A 22,987-nucleotide genomic window follows, 5' to 3' on the forward strand; every position below is an offset into this window, starting at 1 on the left:
CTTGGGCCTAGGATTGGGGATAAGCTAGGAAACTATCCATTTAGTTATTTGCTGTATAACGGATGTAATGTTTAGTTACGCTGACATAAATTTAGTTAACTTATATATAAATTGAATGTTTTTAAAGATGTATGCATGTATTTTATTAAACAAGACAAACTAGCAGTGTCATGTCCTGTCATTCCTCCTCCATTTCCTTCCCTCCCCCCACCAAAGTAAAGTGGTTAACTTTATTTTTAGAAAAATTTTTAAATGCTTTAAATTTTTTTATTTTTATTTTTTGAGTGCCATAAAATCTTTTTATTCATCATTTCAAAAACATGTGGAAGAAAACAAACAAACAAAAAAGATACATGTGTACCTTCATGTTCAGTGTCCTTCAGTGGGGGAAATTAGTCTTCTACTTGACATATATTTCTCTGCCCAGTATGCTGAAAAGGCAGACAAAGGCTGCTGTTTTCACTGTTATCTTCAACATTAAACCAAGATCAGAGGGCATATTGTTAATCACCAACTAGTCTTTGTGAATGCAGCTGGGGAATGATTTTCAAAAGAGACAACTGCTTTTATGTCAGCAGTAGTACCTTTACTGCACACAGAGTTGGTGCCCTCTCAATACTGACCTCTATGCATCCTGCTTCACAAAATACACATCAATTCAATAAAAACTTCCTTTCAACTTTAGCATGGAAGTTCAGGGGGTAAATGGAACAAGGAGATGCTGAGCAGCTCTCTGTATAGCACACTTGCTGGAACCTGATTCCCACTCTGCCTCTCAGCAGCTTTATAATGGTTAACTTTAGATCTTGATCAATGGTTGGTTTAATTAGGCTGTATTGCCAGAAAATAATTGAACTAGAAGAGTCAGGTTGAGACTTAGGTAGTATGTTGCTTTGGTATTTAAACTGACTTTGTATAAGTGGATCAAGAAAGATATAAAAAGGAAAAAAAGAAAAAAGAAAGATATGTTCATTTACCATCGGTAGTTTTGTTCAGTGCTTTTCTAGATGTTATGGTGAATTTACAAAGAAATAGTAATAATATTAGAATAATTAAAGTAACGTGTAAATAAAATAACAATTGGAGTAATTAAAATAATAGGTGATACAAAGATGATCAATTGCATAGTTCAAGTCTTTTCAGAGGAGATGGCATTACTTTAGAATAGGTTGATATAGAACAGTTTTATTGAGGAAGTAAGAGCTGAACTATGAACTGAAAGAGATAAAAGATTTAGATAAACAGCAATTATGGTGAGAGAAACATTAAATGTTAAAAGTTTGGAGGATCAGAAATGTCATGTATATTTGGGGATCAGTATTGAGTAAAAGAATAGTAGAAGAGATAAACCTACAAAAGTAGAATGAGGTTATATTGAGATCTTTTATACTAGGTGAGGGTTTCTTAACTTGACACTATTGGCATTTTTTGTTGGATAATTCTCTGTTGTGGAGGCCAGACCTGTACATTGTAGGATGTTTAGCAGCATCCCTGTCCTCTACTTGACGCCTGTAACGTCTTTCCCCTCTGTCCTCTAATCCCCAACCCCTTGTGGCAACCAGTCTCCAGACATTGTCCTCTAGGGGAATGTCCTCTAGGGGAAACATTTTGCCCACTTTAGAACCACTGATTTACATTTACCAGTGAAACAAGGTGACGCAGCTAGAACTAGAGTCAGAAGCAGAGGATGAGTTGTATTGACTGACTGGCTTTTTTCAAGAGATACAGAATTAGCCAAAGATGGCCCCAAGATGATAACTCTGAATAGCCAGTAGACTAGTGATCTATTATTTATTGTATATATTTATAATACTAATCATTATTGCATTAGATCATTGAACAGAATGATTATGGTTGATGAAGTTGGTGAATAATGATTATACTGCAAAGTTAATATATAAAACTGAATTAAGTCATATTGATTTTATCATTTAATATTTATCAGGGGGAAAGCCAAAGTGTTGGTTATAATGGTATTGATGGTTGATATCAGTTAAATTAATTTTTATTTTATTATTTAATGTTGTGAAGGGATTCTTAAAGGTTGGTTTTTAATTCTATAACAAAAATTCCTTAACTGTTAGTCGAAATAGCTATTGCTTTGAAGAGATTCTGATATATTGTGTATTTGAGAAAGGTTGCCTTCTATTTAATCAAATGGAGAGTAGAATTTTGATTTTATAGGCTTTTTAGTACAAGAAAGTTTATTGTAGGCTTGGAATTAACTGTTCTTATGCCTGAGTAGCTTTATTTGAAGTATCTGACTCATTTCCCTAGTTTATTATTCCTTTTGATTTGTGTATTTTTTAAGGGTGTAGAAATGATGAATTTGGAACATGGCACAGAATCATTTGATTTTGTAGTAAGAGGAAGTTTTTTCTTTGCTGCCTGTGAAAATATAGACAGCTAAGGACCTCGATTTTCTTGGTTGTTATTACCCAGTTATGCTTGTAACTAAATATTATCTCCATCCCTCAAGTGCATATGTGCCAAAAAGAAGTGATGACTAATCAGATGAAGAAGTTACTTTTCACAGATCAAAGAAAGATAAAATTTGTTGTATTCCTCATCCTTGTCATTGGAATATGACTAATGTGTTATATTTGCAGAATGAAGGGTTGGGTAAGCTACTAGGATTTGGATTTGTGGAAGAAATTCACATTCTTCTGATAATATGACAAATGTAAAGCACTTAAGTCTTTTCCTTTTTTAGCTTTCTATTCAGACTTGATTACAGAACAAAAACAGAATTAAAGGGTATCAGTTTACCTCCACTTTAAAAAATGATTAATTAATTGGGATTGGCAACAACAAAAAAAACCAAAATCACAAAAATCTCTGACGTTTTGTAAAATTTACCAAGTAATAGTTGGATTTGATTGGTTTCAGTGTTGAACAGATACACTTCTGCCCCAATTAATCTTACTTTTGTATCTACCATTAATCTTTTATTGGTAAAAAGGCTTCTAGAAAGTGCGTCCAGAAGAAACATACCTTTTCTTTTATCTCCATCTCCTTGTTCTCTTAATTATGTCATTGCTTGTAATGTGTTTAAATTTTCCTTAGCCAGTGTGCACAAGAGATCCTTCTGTGCCTTAGAAGGATTTAGTCAACTCTGCACGTTATTTATTAGATCCTTATTTTAAAATGCCTAGAAATTATTATTATTATTTTAACAGGTGATTTTCGTTAGTAGGTTGGGTTTAATTGTGAATGGCTCTTGGACTGAAAAGAGGTCCCCTGTTTGTGAGTGATATTGGGTACACACTCTTCTTGAAATACAAGAAGCTCAAAAATCCAAAAATGTTTCCTAAATTTGGTACAAACTTATTTGATGGGAAAACCTGTCCGGAACTGATAGTTTCTCTGTAGTGTTTATTTCTCTTACTCTGTAAATATTCATACTTTTGGCTGCTGATGAGTTTGGTTACAGGATAGTACCATAGATCTCACTGGGGGTTCTTAGAAAAATATATGATGCATAGACCATGCTGTCTTTGTTAAATATGAAAAATTCTAAATTATGAAACCCATCTGGCTCCAAAAGTTTCAGAGGGAATTGCATGATATTGTTCTTGTGTCCTGTGTAAGATTGTTTAGGATGAGAGTGTTTTTTCAGAACAGTCCTGAGTAAGCTGTGGATACCTACATGATAATCTTGAGATTGATAATGATTTCCTAGGATCAGTCAGCATCTGTTAAGTGTTAGTCTTTATCTTTTGTGTGATTTAACTTGGAGGATATTTTTATTATCAACTATTTTATAGGACTTCTGAGGTGCCTTAGGTACCAGATGCTAATTATAGATAATTTCCTTTACTTTCAGTGCCTAGTTAATTATAGAGGTTAAGGCCAGGTGGTTTAATAGAAATTAAAATGGTATGGAAACATTGACTTTTTTCACCATTTTATTATTACCTTTTTCTTAGTTACAGGTGCAAAAAATTCATTATCTTATGGTTTTTACTATTAGTGTTGTCCAAGATTTGACTATAACTGTTTTTTTCCTCATCTCCTCCTGATCTTCCTCATCATTTTCTCCTTCCATTTACCCCTGCTCCAAATATTTCAAATTTTTATTTATTTGATTGGGTGTAAAGAGGATTAGAAAGTTACTGATCAGTGTGGGGTTGAGAAGGACGAGGTTGCCCTAGGCAAAGATGGAAGAAACTTGTTAGGAAGCTTCTAGTCCTACATGAGCTCTTTAATGTCCTCAGCCTGTCTTTTCAGGAACTACTATGGCTGCTCATTTTCAGGATGGATTCATTTATTCATCAGTTTCTTCCATTCTAGGGCACAGAGTACTGCCTAGAATTTTTGAAAAGAGTAGGTGACTCATTAATATGAACAGTATCTGCATAAACAGGAAAATTGATAACTTCTCTTGCAACTTTCATTTTCTGTGCCATTCCTATTGTCTCTTTTAAATCTGTATACTTGTTACTCCTAAAATTGATTTGGTATGTTAGGGATGTGGTAAAAGTTGACTGTTATAAATATCTATGTTCATCTTACTTGGTAAAGAGTAAAATAAAAGAAGCCAAGTTTTTTGGGGCCAGATTTATTTTGTTTTTGATGGGACTCTTTCTATACTTGTAAATCCATATGGTTTATAAAAGGAAGATGTAAAGGGAGTAGAATTTTGTGTTATATTATTAAGTTAAAATCAAGTGGCCAATTTAAAAAGAAGCACATTTACTTTTAGGAAAAAATTGCCTCTAGGGTACCAAATATAGCATGAGCCATATGACACAATAGTGTTCCTCTTTTTAAAGCATATTTTAATTTAGAGTTACATATATTCATCTTCATTAGTGCTATATTGAACTAATATCATTATATCAACTTCATTGATTTATTATTTAATCAGGTTGGGAATGTCTACCATTCTTTGACTTAAATTTGTTTATATTGTTTTGCAAGTAACTCATAAATTTTGGTGGTTTCATTTGTGTCAGCGTTGTGTGTGTGTGTGTGTATGTATATACATATGTGTGGTTTTTTTTTTCTCATATTTTCAACAGATTCTGAAGGGAGTGGTAATGGAAGTGAAGATCCCTCAAAGGACAGTGGAGAAGGTTCCTGTAGTGATTCTGAAGAGAATATTTTAGAAGAAGAACAGAATGAAGATATTAAAGTAAAAGAAGAACAACTTAAAAATTCTGCAGAGGAAGAAATACTGTCATCAGAAAAACAATTAATTAAAATGGAAAAGAAGGAAGAAGAAGAAAATGGAGAAAGACCTAGAAAGAAAAAGGAGAAAGAGAAGGAAAAAGAAAAAGAGAAAGAGAAGGAGAGAGAGAAGGAAAAAGAAAAAGCAGCCATATCTGATAATGTGGCTGCTTCTACTGCTGCTACCACAACAGTCACAAGTCCTCCTGCTGTTAACACATCCCCTTCTGTCCCCACTACAACAACTACTACAGAGGAACAAGTCAGTGAGCCAAAAAAGTGGAACCTTCGTCGAAACCGACCGCTTTTGGATTTTGTATCCATGGAGGAGCTGAATGATATGGATGACTATGACAGTGAGGATGACAATGATTGGCGACCTACTGTTGTGAAGAGAAAAGGGAGATCTGCATCTCAGAAAGAGGGAAGTGATGGGGACAATGAGGACGATGAAGATGAGGGAAGTGGGAGTGATGAGGATGAGAATGATGAAGGCAATGACGAAGAACACAGTAGCCCTGCCAGTGACGGGGGCTGCAAGAAGAAGAAGAGTAAAGTTCTTAGCAGAAACAGTGCTGATGATGAGGAACTGACCAATGATAGCCTGACACTATCTCAAAGCAAGAGTAATGAGGTAGATTAACCCAATTTTTATGATATCTGTCTGTCTGGGGAAAAGGGAATTCTCTAAATCACTACTTGTTATAATAAGTGGCTTCCTTGGAATCCTATTTATAGACAGCTGTGGGAGTGAATGAGCACCTTACCTGTAATATTTATGCATTTGGTCAGCAAATCTTTATTGAGTCTACTATTTGTCATCGTTCTCAAAGAGAAACTCACAATCTCTGTCCTCAAGGAGAAACGTTTTTATATCTATAGACTCGGGAACGATAGAATTTTCCATTCCCCCTTTTTCCCTTCACCCCATTGTTCATAGGACTGCTGAATGGTGCTAAGTGGATTATGAAAACAAAGGTCACCTTTCTTTCAACTTAGTTGTTTCTATATCCATATAAAAATGTAGGGCTGTAGAATACTTTAGAGCAGGACAACAAACAGCTTACTAATTTTCTCAGACCTTAGAGATTAATTTTAAAGGTTAATTCCTTTACCAGTTCTAGCACCCATCATCTGTATAGTAACCAGATCCTTGCTTTATATGTATAGGAGTAAATATGAACTGTGTTTACATATATTTAGTGAATAAGTTCTCTCTGCAAAGAAGTGGAAAAAAGCAAACATTTTCATCATAAAACAAACATTTCTGTCCTAAAACTACAGTAATGGCTCTGTTCTTCCACTTGAAGTTCTGCTACCGAAAGTTAGGTTTATCCATTGGGCCCAGAGATGCAACATTCAAGACTCTTCAGTCAAACACATTTGTGTCTCTTTGTCTGTGTGTTTATGTATGTTTTTCTTCCAAAAAAAAAGGTTGAGTTGTTGTCTTACATGTAGATGTATCTGTTACATCACATGTAGAACTTTAAATAATTCTGTCATTTCTGTTAATGTGTTTATAGTCATCAAAATTAATCTCTTACCGTACACTTATTTTTTTCTTTATGTCATCGAAGTAGGTTAAACTGGTAGAAAGATTTTCCTTCTTTTGCTTCATTCTTTCCCATTTTTCTGCTTATGGTAGCGATGACCTATTTTAATTAATTTTTATTTAGAAATTTGGTGATTTTCTTACCAATGCAATGTACAGTTATATATCAGCAAAGTTGAAACAGCACTTTATATTTAGGATATAAACATTGATTAGCTTCTAGGTTGCCCACTTCCATATGAAGAATGTTGCCTGCTTCCAGTGCCATCCTAATTCTTATCTTTAGGTACAGGAAAATTGTCATTAGTATGTTAAATGATATAGCACAGGCAGTTCCATATTATCAGTGCTATCTTAGGGAAACAGAAGTATGGAAAATCAGTCGTTCATATTTAATTTTGGCATGCATTTAGTTTATTTTATAGCACTTAGTACTCATTCTGTATCAGCTGAGTAAGTTTACTTTTGGCAACATCATTCCTTACTTCATTTTGTATTAGGCCGATGTTCACAAAAGTAGCCTAGCTAATGATTAGAAGCAGTGTGTATTAGATTTATGCTAAGGCGTGAGGGCCACCTGCCTATTTTGGGTATTTTCCATGTAAAATTATACGTTATCTGTTTGTTAATAGCATGTAGGTTATTTATATTATGTAAAGGTTGTAGACTAACCTTTATGATGCATTTAAAGGCCATATGTGCTGTTTGGTTTTTTCTCAATAGAAGACACGTTAGTAAATTATGTGACCTTACATGTTTAGGTTAATTGTCCCAAAGGAATTCAAGGAATGAAATTCCAAACCCTTCTTGGAAAAATGCCCATGTAGAAGAACTTATAGAAAGTTAATTTTCCCTCATAATAACATTGTGCCTAAAAGCTTGATAACTTGTTTTTCCCCTTGCTTGTTACTTAAACTCTTCAATAATTTTTTGATGATTTTAGTTCTGTTTAAATTGTCACTCAAACTAGATACTAAGTTTTAGTTAAAAAAACTAATAAATTGAGATTATTACTTATATCTCTAAATTTTATATTTATATGATCTCGATTTTGTAAAACTAAAGTTAATTCTTGTGGCCTTGTTACCAATGTCTGTACGTTAATCTTCCTGGTTATTTTAGGTAGTGATAATTGTTAAATATCCACTAGATAGTTAATAAGTATGTATTTGATTATATTTGAAGGTTTCTTCTTCTCTGCTTTTACTTTAAGTTTTCAGATACCACTTTGTAGTAGAAAGAGCTGAAAATGTGGCTTTAGAAATACATAATAGGTCTGGCTAGTTAGCTCAGTTAGTTAGAGCATGGTGCCAATAATATCAAGGTCCGGGGTTCGATCCCCACTACCAGCCAGACAACAACAACAAAAAAAACCAAAAGGAAGAAATGCATAATAAAATTATATCATATTTATCAGCAGGCACACTTTTTTCTCGGCTGCTATGTCAAGTGCAATTGTAGGGAAATAATGTTGGACATCATTTGTAGGTAAAGGATGTCCTAAAACTTTTAGAATTTTGAAGTTTCTTAGGGGAATTTGATATTTTTTTGAGCAGGACCTTTTGTATCTATTGCTTGTAGTGGTCTTGTCATGTGTATGCCACAGGCCCAGAAATACTGTAGAGCAGTGGTTCTCAAACTTTTTGTTCTTAAAACCACTTTGCATTTTTAAAAATTATTGAGGACCCCCATTATTTATGTAGATTATATCCACTGACTTTTACCATTTCAAATTAAAACTTAAGATATTTTAAAAAATAAGACACATAGAAATACACAAGTTGTCAGATTGATGACACAGTCCTACTTCATGTAGCTTCTGGAAAACTTCACCATATATTCATGAGGGAAAGACAGTGAAAAAGGCAAATAACATCTTAGTACCATTATGAAAATAGCCTTTACCTTGTAGACCCCCAAAAGAGAGTTTCTTGGTCTACACCTTGAGAACTCCTTCTCTAGAACTGGGCATTTGGTAACCTGCATTTTCTGCAAATGGACAACTGTCTTTGTCAATGGCTTTTCTTTTTTTTTTTTTGTGGTTGACTAGTACAGGGGTCTGAACCCCATGGCATTTTTTGAATTTAGTGCAGTATGAATAATTCCCTTAGAATATGGTTGTACATCCTTCTCAACCTTTTATCTTGAAGGTTTTGAGATTCACTAAGAGAGCTTTGGGTGAGAATTAATACATTTCAGAAGATCATGTCAATAGAAATGGCAGTTTTTTTGTTTTGTTTTGTAAGAAGAAGAACAGCTGTTTTCTCACAGAGGATATTTAGAATTGGACACAGTTTGGATTTTGGATTGCTCTTTTATAGACATAACCTCATATTCTTTGCTTACTAGAAATTTTTTTTTCCATAAAAGTCTATTGTGTTAAATGGATTAGATGTCTTGCCATGATATGAAATGGTAATTGACCCTCATTTAAGCTAGTTAAATTGTAAAAATTTTGCCAAAGTTTATAAATAGCTGCTTTTATTTGGGGCTTCTGACTTATTAATCAATTGTCTTTTTACACATTTCAAAACAAATTGCTCTAAGGTATAAAAAAAAATGTGTTTTATAACATTCTACAAATATTACTTGAGATTTGTGAGAATTTAACCTTTTTTAATAACTTAGAGGGAGAATTACTGGTCAAACTTTTTGGTATATTACATTTTTCTCATCTTCAGGGCCATAGGATTGTTTCAATACTGGTTTTACATGAAGTGTGCTGGAATTTCCTCTGTTAAAGACACATAATTTAGGTAAAATTTAGCGTGTTGTATATTTGTGATTTATAATCATCTATGTGGAATACGTATATAAATGAACACTAAACATATTTTAGAGCCCATGGAGTACATTGGGCAATATCATTTATGGGGTATATTTTAAATCCCAAGAGGGAAAAAATGAGATAATTTACTATAAGTAGTCATTGATTTATCACTATAGTGCCCCATTTATTCTGTTGAATTTTTCTGTAATATTAAAGTTATTTTCTAGGTAGTACTCTTGCCATTCAAAACCCACTTTCCTGATTTCTATTTTTGTGTAAAACCATATTTTCTAAGTTTTGTGTTAAAAACTTTAGCTTAACTATTTTCCCTAGGAAATTGAAAGATGACATACATCTTCCAAAATGTGCTATGCAAAATGGTAACAAATTGGGTTTGTACTGATCTGATCAGAAGTGTGCTTAAAACTTATGTTTGATCTATTAAAGAAAACTTAGGTCATAATTTTCTAAGAGGATGTATTATTTAGATTTTCCCATTGAAATATTGTTTTCTAGCCATTTGGTTAGAGGAATATTGCAGAGCACTATTTTCTTCCCATTTCTCTCTTTGCATTGTATTTCTAGTTAAAGCCTCAAACAGTGGGGATCAGAGGGCCAGAAATACCAATTTTGTTTTCTCTGTCTCTAAATGATAATATGTGTAGTGAGAAATTGGTGTAGAGATATATTTTATACATTTACTATTTTTTTGAATGAAATGGAAAAATAGGAAAATAGAAGAATTAGAGCTTCCTGTTGATGCTGTTTTTTCTGACCCATAGAAATTTACTTGTTTTCCATATGGGTAAACTTTTTTTCCAGGGCCAATTAGTTGTTATAATTCTACCAGAGAAATGTTGGCAAATATGAGTAGCCTCTTACCAAACTCTGTTCACTAGGTGGTTTCCTAGTCTGTAATTTTTTTTAACCTAGATGTGCTATTCCAAGAAAAAAGTCTCTTTTGTACTTAACTCTGAAGATGATATTTAAAGTAGCAGTGCTCATTGAGACTTGTAACTTTACTTTTGGGTTCCGTGGAAGATTTTCCAGTGTAATAAATTATCAGTTTGTGTTTCTTTTTTTGAACCACTTACAAGAAGTGCAGAGGAAAGGAGGGGGAGGGAATGAACATTTATTGAGTTCCTAGTATATGCCAGGAACATTCTTGCCATATATTTGTTAATTCTCACAACAACCTCATGAGGTAGGTGTTGTTTTTATTATCCCCATTTTACAGATAAGAAAATTGCAGTTTTGAGGTTCAACAGCTATTAAGTGAGAGATGAGAATGAATGTTTGATTTTAGGTCAAATGCTGTGACTTTTGAAGTATGGCTAAGGCTGTGAGAATCTGGGCAGATTTTTGTTTGCTTATTTTACCAAAGTACTATAAAACACATGAGTTTTCTTTTTAGGATGTTTTCACCTTTAGTTGCTAGCCATTTGTTAGCCCCAAACTATTTTATTTGGTTTTATTACATAGAAAAGTAAAATATTAATTTTGAAGTACTAGAATTCTCAAGAGAAAGGACATTACCTCTTTATAGATTCTGCGTTCTTTCCTGATTTGTTTTACAGATCAGCTGCAGTTTTAGATGTTATACACAAAATGTATTTAAATAATTATTAATTGTGACCTGCAAGTGTTATCCAGGTGTCATTTACAAATTGCTATTGAAATGATGGCTGCAAATGTTATCTTTGGATATTGGTGGAGTTTAAAAAGAATATATAAATATAAAAATATTTATAGTTATATAATATTTATATAAAAATATTACATTCATTTAAAAATAAGTATATTTGGGCCAGCCCGTGGCTCACTCGGTAGAGTGCGGTGCTGATAACACCAAGGCCACGGGTTCGGATCCCATATACGGATGGCCCGTTTGCTCACTGGCTGAGCGTGGTGCTGACAACACCAAGCCAAGGGTTGAGATCCCCTTACCGGTCATCCTTTAAAAAATAAATAAATAAATAAGTATATTTGGTGAATGTATGATACAGAACTAATTTATTAGTTTTATTTGTAAATATGGTTAGGTTTGTAAATGAAAATATATAGATTCTTTTTTTTGTTTGGTTTGTTTTTTTTAAAAGATGACCGGTAAGGGGATCTTAACCCTTGACTTGGTGGTGTCAGCACCACGCTCTCATAAGTGACCTGACTGGCCATTTCTATATAGGTATCTGAACTGGTGGTCTTGCTGTTATCAGCACCACACTCTCCCAAGTGAGCCACGGGCTGGCCCCAAAATATATAGATTCAAGTGCCATCTTTTATTATATGTAATATTAAGCCCAATCTATTAAATATGACAAGAATAATTTTCTTGTTAACATTTAAGTTAAAAATCATAATGCAGAAGGTTTAAAACAAGCAGACTCTTGAAATTTTATCTTTTTGTATTTGTTTAGTAATACATGTTTCTCCTTTTGTATTTTAACTAGCTAGACATCTTTATTACCAAATTACACTAGATATTTCTTGACATAAACCTAATATAGTAGTCTGACTTTTCTGGCAACTGGTCAACCTGGATCCTTTTTTTAGGTGATTTTCTGTACGTATATATGCAGATACACTTGTGTAGGCTCTCATGGATCTATTATACAGTAGTTTGATAACCCTGGAACTTGGATTCCCCAACACTTAGAGAGTGTAACTCTCCCTTCACATGCATACTTGCTTGCTTATATGTTACCCGTGAATTGATTTCTTCCTGTTCCATATATGTGTGTCTTGTTCCCCCTAGATAGAATTGTAAGCTCCCAAAATATCGGAACCGTATCTTTTTACTTTTTAAACCCATATACAGGATTAATAATTACTTGTGGATTAATTTTTCCTTTCTCCTAGTTAAAGGGGCAAACCAGAACAGCATAACAGATGAAGAGTTGTTAGTTGTATGCCTGCTTTTTTCATTTCCTATAGGAGAGAGAATATAGAACTTGCAGAGAAGTGAAAAATTAAGAGAGGGTACACAGAGGGTCCTTTGAATTCGGAAATACATAAAATAATGCTTTAAAATAATTTAAGGTGAGAATTTTATTGATTAAAATTGTCTTTTAATTTAAACGTGATTTTCTGATATATTTTAATTTTTTAACATTAGGACTCGCTGATTCTTGAGAAGAGTCAAAACTGGAGTTCTCAAAAAATGGACCATATTCTGATTTGCTGTGTTTGTCTTGGAGATAATAGTGAGGATGCTGATGAAATAATTCAGTGTGACAATTGTGGCATTACAGTCCATGAAGGTAATTGGCTCTGTTTTGTCTCTTTTTAGAAATGGGTGATTGATACTGTATTTAAATAAATAAAGTTAGCTGTTTTACATTTGTACTATTCTAAGGTTTTTCTATAATATTTCATATTTCAATTGAAATTATATATACTGAACCCTCAAAGTATCATGGGTATTATTTTCTATCTTCTCTTAATTTAAAATACATTTTTAAATAATTGAAGTAGAAATATTATGTGGAAATCACAGTATTTCTTTAAAGGTCAGTGTTATAATATTTTTCTTCATGGTATTATTTATTTCTAGTTTTCAAATAAAATTTAGAAGTAGGAAAAAGTCTAGTATATTATTCCAATACAAAGTTATTGTTAAAAGACCTACATTCTAAGTCTATTGATATTATAGTTTCTTCTTTCATAGTTACACTTCTAAATTTTGAATTTGAAAGGAGAATTTGTAGAGATCATCTTTTAAAGTCTGAACTAGGAGCCACTCTATTATATTGAAAGTTTTGTTTACTCTGTTATAATTTTTGAATGTTTTTTGTTATGTATTGCTATTTTTTTGTTGTTGTTTACTTAAAAATTTCTTTGGATAAAATTTCTGACAGAAAATTACAAGAATAATACAAAGAATTATCATATTCTTCACCCAGATTTCCCAAATGGGAACATTTTGCTATATTTGTTTTATCATCTCTCTCATTTGAAAAACAAAACAAAACAAAACCTGAGACCAGTTAAATTTAACAAAGTATTTGAGCAAAAGATAGGTTCTAGAACCAGGCATCACTCTGGACCAAATATGGTTTAGAATTCCTCGCCTTCCAATGTGGTGAGCTGTATTTATAACAAGAAAAGTAGGAAATGACTACAGTGATCACCTGACTGCTGCAGTTTGGCTTTTGCCTTATTTGGGCATTATTTGGCAGCTTTCAGCCTGGAATTGGCTGAGGGTTGGCTACTATGATTGGCTGAGATTTAGTTGCTTGGTTATGAGGGTATGTGTACTCCTAGGTTAGGTTAAACTTTGCTTCTACATCAAGCTAGGTTGCAATTCACTCTAAATTAAGACAACTTTGGGCCAAATTTATTACCCAAGTACGGAGGCTGCTTTAGGCCATGCCAATTTAGGACTCATATAACAATTTTTCCCTCACCTCTATTAGAGTAAACTAGACATAATAACCCTCTCTACCTCTAAGTACTTCAGAGTGTATTTCTTAAGGACAGGGGCATTCTCTTACATAACCACATAATTATCTAAGTCAGTAAATCAGCATTGATTTCATTGAAATCATCTGCAGCTCCTGGTCAACTACATAATCAAGAGGGTAAACAACAAGTACTTTATGGAATACTATTATCTAATCTACAGTATGTATTTACATTTTGTGAATTGTCCCAGTAATGCCAGTAATGTCCTTTCTAGCAAAATAAAATCCAGGATCATGCATTGCATTTGGTTTGTGCAGCTGGCCTGTGTGGGGATCTGAACCATTGACCTTGGTATTATTAACACTATGCTCTAACAAACTGAGCTAACAGGCCAGCCTGTATTCAGTTGTTATGTCTATTTAGTCACCTTTAATCCAGAACACTTCCGGAGTCCTTGTGTTTCATGCCATTGACATTTTTTGAAGAATATAGACCAGTTTTTAAAATAGAATATCCCTAATTTTGGGTTTTTCTTATGTGTTTTCTCATGTCAAGTTATATGCATTTGGCAGGAGCACCAAAAGAGCATGGGGAAGTTATTTTTTGAATGCTTATTTTCTCAGTGAAATAGAAAGCAAAGCTATTAGCAGAGGAGTTGGAGATTTGGGAGAGAGGATGCTATAAAATAGTTACTGTAAATACACAAGGAAATAATACATAAGATAACTGTTTATATGTGTGTGAATGAGTCAGATAGCAATAAGGGACCACTTGATATTAGTGGTAATGAATGTAAACTGAGAACAGTCAACATGGTTGTGTGAGTGTTTTTTCTTCCACGTATGGTTCAGATTCCTGTGAGCAGGTATAGAATAGGTGGACATCAAAAGTAGCAGCTGTGCTGCTGATGTTGTATCAATCACCACTGATGATCACAAATATGCTACTGCTGCTTATATCCATGAATGTCATTGCTGGTGTGTGATGCAGGCATGGCCTGTGCTGTTAGTGTTGGTGATTTCTCTTTATTATCATGCTGAGGGTGCTATTTCTATTTACTCATCTCTGTTTCATTATCATGCTGAGCATACTACCTCTACTTCTTAGGTCATGGTCATAGATTATGAATGTATTTTTTAAGACTAGCACAATAGTTTTAAGAAACTAAATTAGTTGCTAACATTTAGATACTCGGAGATTTTATTGTACACTTGTAGGATGTTGAACTTCTTTTGAAGAATGCAAAGTTCTGGCAGCACTCTTATGGTGACAATCTGTTAGAGCTGAATAAGGATGTCCCCTGCTGCTGAGGCCAACAGTCTCTGGTTACCAAAGTCCTCTCCCAAACCACTTACTCATTTTTGTTAGTTGTCTGGGTCCCTGGAGATATTTGAAAATATAATTCCTCATCTACTTTGAGGGTGCTGTATTTTGTCACTGGTACTTGGGCTGCTGTTGCCTTGTGCTCTCAGTATCCCACATCTATAATAATAAAGCAACTCTTTTACTACAGCTTCTTCCTTTGGGACTCAGGCCTAAGTCCACTGGAGACTAGTAGTACCATGTAAAAATCAGAATGAGCCCTCCCCTCTGTCCTATTATTTTTCAATCATACTTGTACTCCTTGGACTCTTTCTTAACTTAGGATGAGTTCTTTCCCAGTATATTTATTTTTCAAATGAACATAAATTTCTGGAAGGGCACTGCATTGGTTCCACTGATGAGGTTAGAGCTGTTAAAGTTTCATAATGGACCCCTGCTTCAGATAAATACCCTCAGAAATGGCAAGTCTAAGGTAGATTTTATTTATTTATTTATTTATTTTATTTTTTGGCGGCTGGCCAGTACAGTGATCAAACCTTGGACCTTTGGTGTTAGCACCAACTGAGCTAATTGGGCAGCCCCAGCTTTGATTTTTAGGAACACCTAAAAAGACTTCCTGAATAAAGGCAGACAAAAAGATGATCAAGCTGAGTGGTAGGGCCGGTTAAATCAAAAGGAAGTTGTTTATATAAGGTCATGTAACAACTTTTCTGTGTAATTCATTTAACTAGCTCTCATGGCAGTTCAAGTTTCAAATATTTTTGAGTATTTGCTGATGATTACTTATTTAATTTCCAAAACTAACTCATTAGAATCGGAGACCTATTTTTATTATGGGAAAAGGAAGAAGGGAAGAAAGGATAGAGAAATTAATGATCCTGAGTGTGATGCTTTGTAAGTTTTTTGAGAGCTAGCTGATATGTGACTCTGAATAGTTTTTCACCTCTTTAAGTGGAACCTTACGTTGTAAAATTAATTTGTTGGCAGTATTTTGAGTTCTGGAACTTTATATACATCCAAGGTAAAGATGCAAGTTGTAAATCAAGGTCAAAAATAAATTTTGGGTTTTTTAAAAATTATGCTATTATTTTCCTCTTCTAGTATAAATACTTTCCTATTTCCCTTTTTAATTTTTGAGTTTCTTTTTCTTTTTTTTTTTTTTTTGTCCTTTTTGAGACCGGTGGCACCGCACTCAGCCAGTGAGCGCTGTGAGCGCACCGGTCATCCCTATATAGGATCCGAACCCCCGGCGGGAGTGCTTCTGCGCTCCCAGCGCCACACTCTCCCGAGTGCGCCACGGGCTCAGCCCTTGAGTTTCTGTTGTATATGTTTATCATGTAATTCTGTCTTTCTCTTTTGCTTTCTTGAGTTAGAATTAATAACTTGAAAGAGTCCTAATTTTAGAGATTTTAAGTGACCTGTTTTGGTTTAGGGGAGAAGTGTTATTAAACATTAGTGCATTTTTTATAAGCTTAATGAATTAAAGTAATGATTAATATAATCTAATAAAATTGTTATTGGATATTTTTCAGTAATATATCAAATATGGTATTTGGGTCCTTTTTAATGTAATTTCCTGTAGGACATTTTTATCTTTACAACTAATCCACAGAATTCTTTTACCGTATTTCATTGAGTACTGTGATTGAGATGGGTTTGCTTGGACATGCATATATTTCTGATTTTCCATTTAAGTTTTATTTAGTAATACTTGGATGGTATCAGTAAGAAATTATGTTTATTAGTAGATGTTGAGCTCTTTTACCTGCCTGTAATCCTGCCAACTGGGCCAATTGTGGAGCTAGGACTAGATCTGGAGCTCACAGACCCCTCAAGCCTGTTGTCCAGATTGGGTCACAAACCCTTCACACGCAGGTCTATGAGCTAGGTAACTGGCCAAAAAGGTCCTTGGAGCCGTAGGTTGGAGAGCATGGCTGCGCCTGGTGCTGGCGCCCAAGGGAGACACCAGCCAAGCCGCGTGCCGAGCATGCGCACTAACTCCACCCACACACGCAATTTGCTTACAAAGAATGCGCCTCACCACCCCTAACCATACCTAAGGCGAAGGGGCCTGATTAAATTATTCTACTTCCCCAACAGTAGATCTGTGAAGAAATTTTTCATCTACCAGCTTGACATCAGTTGAGTCTACTAACAGGAAATAAAAAAATAAACCCTGCTTTTAATAATCTTTGGTTAAGTGGTTAAATTTCTCTTCTGGAAAAGAGTAATTCTCAATGCAATAATATATATTTCCTGGAGCCCTTTTGGGACATCAAAGTCTTACTGATACTGTTATGTGTTGCCGCTAATGCATGTTAATTAGAGCATGGTTGAAAAAATCAAAAGCAGTGACATTTGATCTGGTCCTAGTGACATATTTTTTGTTTGTTTCTTTCTAAGAAAACCATGTTTTTATTCCTTTTTAATTTTAATTTTGTCTTCCACTAAAGTGGGGTCACAGCTTCTCAAAAGTAAATTGTCAATCTTTCACTTTTTTATTCTGATTGTAGCTTTTATGGCTTTTTAATCATTTTAATTTTTAAGGTTTTTCTCACTATTTAACTAAACTATTGCTACATCTAAAGTAAATAAGATTTAAAAATTTTACCAGACCTCATTTAGCATTTAAATTAAAACATCACTCTTACTCATTTCAGAATTTTTTAAAGCTTGGCTATACAAAGTGTGGTTCATGGACCAGTGGCATTAAGAAGTAGCTTCTGTATCACCTGGGAACTTGTAAGAACTGCAGAATCACAGCCCAAGTCCCAGATTTTTTGAATCAGTCAGAATCTGCATTTTAACAAGATCCCCAGGAGCTTTATTTATTTATTTATTTTTTGGTAGCTGACCAGGATGGGAATCTGAGCCCTTGACCTTGGTGTTGTCAGCACAACTGTGCTGTAACAACTGAGCTAACCTGACAGCCCCCTGTTGTTTCCTATGTACATTAAATGGTTGGTTAGCTCCATTGACATTATAAAGGAGTGACTCTGCAATGGTTTTACCAGTGTATCTGAACTTTGAGATTTTTAAGACTACCATATGCCACATTTAGCACCAGTTTGTTTAGAAAGATAGAGGAGAAAAAAAAAGACAGCTTGCCAGCAAGGCAGTCTCATGCATTCTTTTATGAGAGTCTTTGTAGTAGTCCTTACAGTAGCCCACATAGTCATCTGGGAGCCATTTCTCTCCACCCTTCTTTCCCCCAGGTGACAGCTCAGATAGAAGGAAATGAGATCTGCCTAAGGTGAGTGTAAGGAATCACCCTGACATGGAAGCTTCTTCCTGCACAGGAGTCAACATATCTTTTAACAGTGATGTAGTCATAGGTGCCAATGGACATGCCCCATTACTAGAGTCATACACTCAGGGAAGCCCAAATTAGGTATCCTGTCAGGCATTTATGGTTCCTGTCAGCTCAGGGACAAAGTGCCAATAAGGGTCATTTTTACTATAAGTGATATTTCCAAGTAACATAGTTCATATTCTGCCCTTATTGGGTTTCTAGGGTATCAGAGGTAGGAAGTTAACCAAAGGTCAGTTTCTACTTTAGCAGGTGAAAGGGTTAATCACAGTGACTCTTACTGGTTCTCCAGGACTAGGGGAGACAAAGGACTCTAATGCCTAAGTCCCTCCTGGATCTGCTTTCTAATGACCATAGCTATTGTTCGGTTATCTACTCCATTGAAAGTAGTGCCATTTGTATTTTTTTTCCCCTGTACTGGACTTCTCTGTTAGGTGTCTTTGAGTCTTAAGGCCTATTAATATTTATGGCTTTTTAGTGTTGCTCTTCTAAACTACTTCTTACCTTCTAGGGAAGACGAAAGACTTGAGGAACACGATTTTCCCTATGTATTTGATGTAAACATTAACTATTATTTAAATGACCTGTCTTTGTTACCTTGATTCTGCAAATATTTAAGTGCAAGGCTTTGTGTTAGGAAACTGGGAGATGCAGAAGTATTAATTTCTGCTATCTCACTGCTTATATTCTGATAGAGAAGGTAAAACAAGAACATAAACAAGAGCAAAGAATAAAGTTTTGTAAGTGAATTACAGATTCTGTGCTGTGGGCTTATCTTTCTAGAGAATGGATAGGTGGGATGAAACCATCCACAAATTATCTGTGAAGGCTAATTTGACAGCAGAAATGGAGTGCTACAATGTTTATATGTATTTATTTTCCTAATGGGATGTAGATAAGGGAGTGCAACATACTTTATTGGTAAAAATTGAGTAAATTGCATATTCTCAAACTACAGGCTGCTAATCCTTGCTCTAATATATTTATTTCTGAATATATTATATATAGTTTATTGGTTTTTAGTTCTGTGAAATTTTAGGTTATTTATGGTTTTAACCATCCTTTATACTGTTAAATTTATTAATAGGCTATTAATGCAAATTTTTCTTTGCTTTTTGACAATCACTCTTTTTGTCCTCACCTTTAGCATTATCTAATGTTCCTAAAAATAAGCTTGTCTAAGCAAAAATTACTCTGTATTTGTAGAAACAAATTATGTTTCTTGTGAAGAATCTTTTTCAGCACAGTATTGTTAACTTGCTTATTTTTAGAAATGGAAGAAAGACAATTTAGAGATTTTTATATATGTATAAAATGGATATAATCTGATTTATTTTATAAAGAGAAGGTGAAATAAAACTTTGATGAATTTGAAAATAGTTCTTCTATAAAGACTTACACAATGTTGTTGCACCAAATAAGAAATAGTGTCTTCTGGAACTGTAATATTTTAAACGGCTCCGTAGTATCTCCTTTGTCACTTATTCTGGTTCACTCTGGTGTGAGTGGCCAACTGATACCCTAAATTCATGTCAGCGTTTGATGTTTATCAGCATTCTGAATTTTGGCCATTCTAACAGGTGTATAACGGTATCTTGTTGTTTTAATTTGCATTTCCATAATGACATAAGATATGGAGCATCTTTTCATATGCTTATGTACCATCTGTATATCTTCTTTGGTGAGGTATCTGTTCAGCTCTTTTGCCCATTTTCTAATTGGATTGTTTTCTTATTGTTGAATTTTAAGAGTTCTTTGTATATTTTGGATAGCAGTTCATTATCAAATACGTCTTTTGCAAATATTTTCTCCCATTCTGTGGCTTGTCTTTTTATTCTCTTTACAGTGTCTTTTATGGAGTGTAAGTTTTACAGTTTAATAAAGTCCAGCTTAAGAGTTATTTCCTTGTGGATTGTGCCTTTGATATTGTATCTAAAAAGTCATTGCCATGCCCAAGACCACCTAGATTTTCTCCCATGTTATTTTCTAGGAGTATTATAATTTTGTATTTACATTAGGATCTATTATCCATTTTGAGTTGTCTCTAGATTCCTTTTTCTTCATGGGTATGTCCAGTTGTCCCATCACCATTTGTTCAGAATTCTATCTTTGTGCCTTTTAATAAAAAGGTAATAACCTTTGCTGAAAAATCAGTTGACTGTATTTATGTGGGTCTATTTCTGGGTTCTCTATTCTGTTCCACTGATCTGTATGTCAATTCTTTCTTTAATACCACACTTTCTTGAGCACTATAGCTTTATAGTAAGTCCTGGAGTTGGGTAGTGTCCGTCCTCACACTTTGTTCTTTTCCTTCAATATCGTGTTGGCACTCCTGGGTCTTTTGCATCTTCATGTAAACTTTAGAATAAGTTTGTCAATATCCACAAAATAACTTGCTGGATTTTCATTGGCATTGTATTGAATCAAGTTGGGAAGAACAGACATCCTGACAGTATTGGGTTTTGTCATCCATGAACATGGAACATCTCTCCATTTATTTAGTTCTTTTTTGATTTTTTTTCATTAGAGTTTTGTAGTTTATATAGATCTTGACAATATTTTGTTAGATTTATATATAAGCATTTCAATTTTGGGGGTGCTAATGTAAACGGTATTATGTTTTTAATTTCAAATTCCATTTGTTTATTGCTGGTATACAGGAAAGTGATTGGCTTTTGTATATTAAATTGTATCCTGCAAACCTTGCTATAATTGCTTATTAGTTCCAGGAGAATTTTTGCTGATTCTTTCAAATTTTCATACATAGACGATCATCTCATCTGAAAACAAAGAGAATAGTATTTCTTCCTTTGCAATCTGTATACCTTTATTTCTGTTTCTTATTGCATTACCAGATGTTGAAAAGTAGTAGTGAGAGAAGCACTGTTGCCTTGTTCCTGATCTTAGTGGGAAAGGTTCTATTTCACACCATTAAATATGATTGTAGCTGTAGGTTTTTTGTACATGTTTTTTACCCAGTTGAAGAAGTTACACTCTATTCTTAATATACAGAGATTTTTTTTTTTTTTTTATCATGAATAGGGTCATGGTGCATAATTATTTTATTTTATTTTATTTTTATTTAGTTTAACTTAGTATACATTGTAGTTGATTTTTGTGACCCTTTACCTGTTCCTCTTTCCCCCCTCCTTCTCTCCCCTCCCCACTGTACATCATATCTGTTCACTTGTCTTAAGAAGTTAAAGGAATTGTTGTGATTGTTGTATCTTCTCCCCCCCTTTGTTTGTGTGTTTATTTATTTATTTATTTTTAGCTCACACAAATAAGTGAGAACATGTGGTATTTCTCTTTCTGTGCCTGACTTGTTTCACTTAATATAATTTTCTCTAAGTCCATCCATGTTGTTGCAAATGGTAGTATTTCATTCTTTTTTATAGCAGAGTAGAATTCCATTGTGTAGATATAACACAATTTCCTTATCCTCTCATCTGATGATGGACATTTGGGCTGGTTCCAGCTCTTGGCTATTGTAAATAGTGCTGCGATAAACATTGGAGTACAGGTATCCCTTCGGCATGATGATTTCCATTCTTCTGGGTATATTTCCAGCAGTGGAATAGCTGGGTCATATGATAGATCTATCTGTAATTGTTTGAGGAACCTCCATACCATTTTCCATAAAAAGTGCACCATTTTGCAGTTCCACCAACAGTGTGTGAGAGTTCCTTTTTCTCCGCAACCTCACCAGCACTTATCATTCTCAGTCTTTTGTATATTAGCAATCCTGACTGGAGTGAGGTGGTATCTCAGTGTAGTTTTGATTTGCATTTCCTGGATGCTGAGTGATGTTGAGCATTTTTTCATGTATCTGTTGGCCATTCATATATCTTCCTTTGAGAAATGCCTATTCAGCTCCTTTGCCCATTGTTTTAATTGGGTTATTCGTTTTTTTGCTGTAAAGTTGTTTGAGTTCCTTGTATATTCTGGATATTAATCCTTTATCAGATGTATATTTTGCACATATTTTCTTCCACTCTGGTTGTCTTCTCACTCTGTTAATTGTTTCTTTTGCTGTGCAGAAGCTTTTCAGTTTGATATAATCCCATTTGTTTATTTTTCCTTTAGTTGCCTGTGCTTTTGGGGTCCTATTCATGAAGTCTGTACACAATCCTACTTCCTGTAGTGTTCCCCCTATGTTTTCTTTAAGGAGTTTTATTGTTTTAGGATGTATATTTAATTCTTTAATCCATTTTGGGTTGATTTTGGTATATTGTGAAAGGTACAGCTCTAGTTTCATTCTCCTATATATGAATATACAGTTTTCCCAGCACCATTTGCTGAAGAGGCAGTCTCTTCCCCAGTGTGTAGACTTGATGCCTTTGTCAATGATCAGATGTCTGTAGGTGTATGGGTTGATTTCTGGGTTCTCTATTCTATTCCATTGATTGGTGTGTCTGTTTTTATGCCAGTACCATGCTGTTTTGGTTATTATAGC

The 22,987-nt window shown here is 34.2% G+C and overlaps 1 protein-coding gene across 8 annotated transcripts in view; it reads left to right on the forward strand.

The window, feature by feature from the left end:
• PHF14 (PHD finger protein 14) overlaps window positions 1-22,987 on the forward strand; it is a 172,764-nt gene that overhangs the window by 4,210 nt on the left and 145,567 nt on the right. For 7 of the 8 annotated variants that reach the window (XR_550639.1, XR_550640.1, XM_008574666.1 and 4 more), the window contains exons 3-4: window positions 5,025-5,806; window positions 12,610-12,754. Coding sequence is in view for 6 of the 8 variants with exons in the window: in XM_008574666.1 (XP_008572888.1) it covers window positions 5,025-5,806; window positions 12,610-12,754 (927 nt within the window). In the remaining 2 variants the exon portion in view is untranslated. The remainder of the gene's footprint in view (window positions 1-5,024; window positions 5,807-12,609; window positions 12,755-22,987) is intronic. The other variant, XM_008574669.1, reaches the window with a different exon arrangement.

This window comes from Galeopterus variegatus, unplaced genomic scaffold (genome assembly GCF_000696425.1).
Source record: "Galeopterus variegatus unplaced genomic scaffold, G_variegatus-3.0.2 Scaffold1083, whole genome shotgun sequence".
Taxonomy (NCBI): domain Eukaryota; kingdom Metazoa; phylum Chordata; class Mammalia; order Dermoptera; family Cynocephalidae; genus Galeopterus; species Galeopterus variegatus.